At 37.5% G+C, this 5,675-nt stretch overlaps 1 protein-coding gene across 1 annotated transcript in view; it reads right to left on the bottom strand.

Annotated features, from left to right (window-relative positions):
- Positions 1 to 7: 7 nt before the first annotated feature.
- LOC135214453 (uncharacterized) overlaps positions 8 to 5,675 on the bottom strand; it is a 26,556-nt gene continuing 20,888 nt past the window's right edge. Inside the window, 1 exon segment of the mRNA XM_064248753.1 lies at positions 8 to 5,053. Within this exon segment, the coding sequence (XP_064104823.1) occupies positions 677 to 5,053 (4,377 nt within the window). The 3' untranslated portion in view covers positions 8 to 676.

Genomic DNA, 5,675 nt, shown 5'->3' with positions numbered 1-5,675 from the left:
TATATATATAATATATCACGACTAATCCTCCAAGCACAAATTTGAAGTAATCATAAAAATCTTATATAATCAGTTATTATTTAACTTATAATAGCATAATTTTCTGAAGGGTCACGTGCCCATATACAAAACGACATCAGTGATGTAAAATTCTCATAGAGATTACTTCATCTGGTGAATGTTTTGTTATTAAACATCTCCAAACATATATACATACAAGACACACACAAAGCATAGCCCTGAGCATCGAAACGTAAGTTTGAAGTGTACGTATTCTTATACATCTCACACTCATAAGATGAAATGTATCAATGTCTATATACAATAATGAACCGAGTAAAAAAAACATTTATGATCAACAAGTAAAAACAACTGATTTTCTTACTTACTCACTTTAAGACTGAAACCATAAGAATAATGATTTCTTGATCTGTCATAACATAACTAACAAAAACTTCATTATGAAGAAATCAAATTTATTTACAAGTATTCACCAGAAAATAGATTCTCTCATGACCTCTCTTTCGTCTCGTACCTTCGAAAAATCAGTTTCTGTAAAAGAACTTTCTTTTCCATATCAATACATCAATTTCTTTTCACGCTATTCTTTTCTTGCGTTACCCATAAGTTTCATTTTTTTCTTATTTAAAAGCCTGAGTTACTGGAATTTCCGTACTTATGGACTAAAACTTATTCTTGACTGCAGCAGAGTCGAATTAGTTTGGGCAGATAGAAGACTACCCCTTGCTCTCCTTAGGTGTCGTAGTGGAGGCCCTTGTGGTAGAACCAAAATGCCACCACACTTGTCAAAGGAGACGCTGTCTGGATGCCCTCGGAGGTAGGGTGAATTAATTTGATTAAAAGAATTCCCAGGCGTTGATGACACCGGGTCTTTTGTTAGAACAGATAAGAAGTCTTTCCAGTACTTTCTAGCCCCTTGTTCACGGCAGATGTGACAAAGAAATAGGAAAAACCCTTGTAAAGTGTTGAATATGCAAAACAGGTAAGAGAAAACCTGACGTAACTGACTGACCGCCAAAAGTCCAAATATCCAGGTAAATCCAAGTAAGAAGAACACACAGACTGCCATTCTTAGCTGATTCATAAACAAGGCTCTTTCAGACATTGTTGAGTTGACTCGTGCTCGTCCACAAATGGCACCATGGATGATCAGACTGTACATAATAATATTAACAGTCATTGTTAAAGCTAATGGTGGAAGAAAAGCATACTTGAATCCTTGAACAGACATCCAACATATTCTGTAATCACTATTGTAATCATCCCCACTGTCATAGAGTGAGTGATCATAAATAAGCACGCTCAAGATGGGTAACACTGGAATACCCCAGGCACACACTGAGGCTTTCCACAAGAATCTGGGAATGTATGTACCGACAACTTTGACAAATTTCAGATATTGGTGGACAGCTTCAACCAGCATCCAACCAAATGAAGCCAATATAAAGTAGTGAAGGCCAACGGCCACACTCCGACAGAGCTGGTCATTCCACGTTTGATTGATTCCTGCCAGGAAGATGACCATACTGCAGAAAACTGAGAAAGAAAGGTTCACTAATATCTTATTACTCAGGGATCGACGCCATTTTTTGAAGACACAGAAAGTAGCGAATATCAAAAGAAGACCTAATATTGATAAACAACAACCAATAATTGTTATTATATCTAGAACCAAAGCATGAGTCCCTTCAAAGCCACTGTCCTCATTATAATTAATCAGTTGTGCAAAATTGGTAAGGTGGTTGCAGAGACAAACATCATGTTGCCCTTGGCGTTCTCCTTTCATGCAGCCCCTCTCTGACCATCCACCGCGTTTATCGTTGAGCAAGAAATCCCAATATACACATTTTGTATCATTACCGGTTTTCATGGGCTTAAACAGAATCTTCACTGGCTCCTCAAGATCGTTAATCACTTCTCCTTTATATGAAGCCATGATTATATGGCTATTCACAGAATAATTTTCATGAGTACTATCCTGGAAAAATTTTTCATTTTGGTAGATGGCAAATGCTAATGATACCTTTTCTTTCCTTCCACTGAAATTCATGTTCTCTGGTTCCCGTACAGTCTTAGCAGAAACTGTGTACGTTAGGTTGTTTGGAAGTATGATAGCAACTTCAGCATTTTCAAGGTCTTCCTTTTTGAATCCCATGTGTAACCATTCTTCAGAATTACCCATTGATTTGAGCCCTATAATGGTAGAATTTGCCTCCAAGTCAAGGCGGTCAACTACAATGCAATCTCCTGATGATTTCTTGATTTGGTCTCCATCAGCTTCTGGCAGCTTCACTTTGAAAGTTAGGTCCTCAAAGGCCTCTAAAAGAGTACTTGTAGAGTTTAGCTTTTTCTGTATTAGTTCAAATGCAGTGGCATTTGCCCCCATAATATTGCTGACGATAGTCACGATGTCATCAAAATGGTAAATCGAATCTTTCCCCTCTGAGAGACTCTGCAAAGCTTTTGCAACAAAATATATATCCACTGGCAAAAGCGATGACTTGTTAGCAGTGAGGTTTGCCAAGGTTGCACTAACTGCCGAATCTACGATACCCCTGTTTATTTCCCACAGGCTCTTTGTAACATTTGAAGGATCACCACTACAATTATGGGAAGGTTCCTCCCAAAAATACCCTTCTATGAAGTCTCCTAGACATTCTCTTGTTACTGGGTCACCCTCGGGAGTTATACAAAGTTCCTCTGAAGTAACAATTTCATTTCCAAAAGTTTCAGGCCATGTTAGGTTTCTTGGTAGGATTGAAGTACCACCAATCGTTACAGAACTAAGGCACCCAACAGTACTTCTAATTCCTTCAAAATAACATCCACTGTCCTTCAAAATTTTGCTCATAACTAGCCTGTCTTTCAAAACTTCCAAAAGTTCCTTTTCACTCATTTTGACGCCATCTTTTATTTCACATTCTAGATGAAAGCTGTGAAGCACCTGTGTAAAGTTTGAGTTTGGTGTATGGAAGGACAAAGTATCACTGAACCTAAACAAATTATTTAGGTCACTGGTTTCAAGATCTCTCCTGAGAATATCACTACAGCGTTTCGAATGGCTTGTTTGCTTCTTTGTTCGAAATGTAACATCATACTTTTCAGGATGATACTCTTCTCCATTATTCACGGTAACTACAAAAGTGTAAGTACTGAAGTCTCTGTGTAAAATAATATTAGATTTCACCAACATATAAGGGGGTCTTGTCCAGGTCTGACACTGATAATAGCCCTGCCTGTTTACCTTCAACAGATATTGGCATCCAGAATCTTTGGTTTGCTCAGGGGTTAATACAATACCATTGACAAAACATTGTACATTTTCCTTCTGTTCACTCATCATAAGTTGCTCTGGATTTACATCAATGCACATTGTTTGTGAATCTTCATCCTTTGGCGTATTGACTCTCAGTTCTACAGAAAGATTCTGCCGGATAATTTGCTGGCACATTATATTTTGTTTCACAACTTCACTGTTTTCCAAAACCCAGCCATCTTGTTGAAGCACACCATACTTGAGTTTATAGTCTGTATTAGGTAACCAGTTGATGTTGTCTTCAGTTCCAGAGTAAACTATTCGGTCTGGAACCCATTTTATGTCCATCCAAACAGATAAAACACCAATATCATTCAAGTGTTGTCTGTATACCCAATCTAAAAATCCCACATTTGGAGTTGGAAGCTGAGCACCTTTTGCCAAACAAAATTCATTTGCCTTTTGCCATGTGACATTCTCAGTGGAAGAGAAAACTTTGAAGCATATCTCGTTTTCTCCTTTAAACACAGGAGTACTCCAACCTGGAGGACATAAACAACTTCCACTATCTTGATCAGTGCATTGAGGACTAGGCATTGCTAATGACTTTCCTTGTTTTGGTGAATCCTGTAAATCAATGACGGCTATGAAGGGGAGTTTTTCTTGACAATCTGAAGTCTGAAGCTTTTTAGTTTCTAGATCAAAAGCAAGACAATCTTGGTCACTGTGAGGATTTTGCTCAAGCCATGATATACCATACTCATTGAATTCGTTGTAATTTTGTATTTTCCATTGTGGAGTAACAGGTCCCTGGAAGATGAGTGGTCCATAATGTCCAACTCGTTTAACTGGAAGCCACAACTTACTTTGATTGCTCATTTTTATAGCATATTTCTTAAAAGAACTGAATAATTTAGGTAAAGTTAATATTTCAGGATTATCTAGTATCGTTTCTTCTTGACTAGTTTTGTAGTTTTCCTTAAAAGCCTTTTCCCATGTCTCCCTTTGTGATAAGGAAACACAAAATTTGTTCTTTATATTCTTGTAACCAATTGGACACCTGTCTAACCACTGACATGGAGATGAATCAAAATCTAAGTATGCCCCGTTGTTGAAATCAGCTTTACATATGCCAGGGGATAATCGACCATAATCTACTTTACATCTAAAATTATTTGGATAAACCTTTCCTGCTTCAGTGAAAGGCCAGCCCAGTGCCTTTCCACTGTTAAAAGACTCTTTCTGCTGGTAGCAGAATGTTGCAAACGTGAGATTAGAAGTCTCAAGAAAATTTGCTTTTTTAAGTATTTCTTTAAAATGCTTCGAAAAATCTCTATTTTGAAAGTTTACTAGATTCAAATCATTCCTTGGCATGTGAATGTGAAATCTATATTTCATCAGCCAAAGAGAGGAATTTTCACCAGCTTCCTTTTTCGTCGAAATAGCATCCCAAATATATGTATCAAGGTCCGGAAAGGCATTTTTAAAAAGAGTGCAAAGTTCAGCCTGCATTTCCTCCTGGGTTCTCTCACTTGGTTCATATCTGTTTGCTCGGAGGATTAGCGTAACCCATCCCTTCAGTGTTATGAGCATTTTGTTACTTGTAAGTCTCTCTTCAGACTCTGGTAGCCAAGATTCACACCAGTATGTGCCCTGAGCCAGCTGCTTTGGACTGACTTTCTCAGATATTCCTGGGACAACAGACTCCGACTTCGAGGAGTCGTGAACTGTGGATGGCTGGAGCCCCGAAGTACTGTGATCAATGTACACGTTGTCCTGAAAGAAGAAAATGAATGTTAAGTGAAAAGATGAGCAGTCAAGTTCCCTTAAATGTCTCCTGGGTAGCAGAAGTTTATCTTGGCCCCACGATTTTGTTCATTCTTTCATCTAATATTCTTAGCAGACAATTCTTTAAACCATAGAGGTTAGGGTGAGAGGAAACAGACATTTTAATATTAATGTCAAGGCTTCGGCAATAAGGTGCATTTCCTAATTGTTCATTCGATTTTTTTATATGTATCTAAACCTGCATGCATCACTAGTCATCAGTTGGTTCTCTGAATAAATTTTATCCTAGATTCTTTTTTAATAGTAAATACGTCTAATATTGGGTATGCAATATTCAGAAAAAGAACAAATGACCATTTTCATGTACAGGCTTGGGTACATGTTCATTGTTCTTCATACCAGCGTTTTATGTAAGAATAAACAAATGTATACAGGCAAAATAAGGCTTTGCTACTCAGATAAGTCCTAGATAGATGATCCACGCGGATAAAAAAGGCTTTGTAGTGCAGTATTTATAAAAAAAAGAAAATAACTATCATAATCCTTCCATATCTGACTGGTTAAAGGTCTTTAAAGTTAAGTTTATATTCAACTATGGATAATAATGCTG

This window comes from Macrobrachium nipponense, chromosome 45 (genome assembly GCF_015104395.2).
Source record: "Macrobrachium nipponense isolate FS-2020 chromosome 45, ASM1510439v2, whole genome shotgun sequence".
In the NCBI taxonomy this organism is placed as follows: Eukaryota; Metazoa; Arthropoda; class Malacostraca; order Decapoda; family Palaemonidae; genus Macrobrachium; species Macrobrachium nipponense.
The sequence above is the reverse complement of the archived record's forward strand: the minus strand, read 5'-3'. Positions and strand labels throughout refer to the sequence as shown.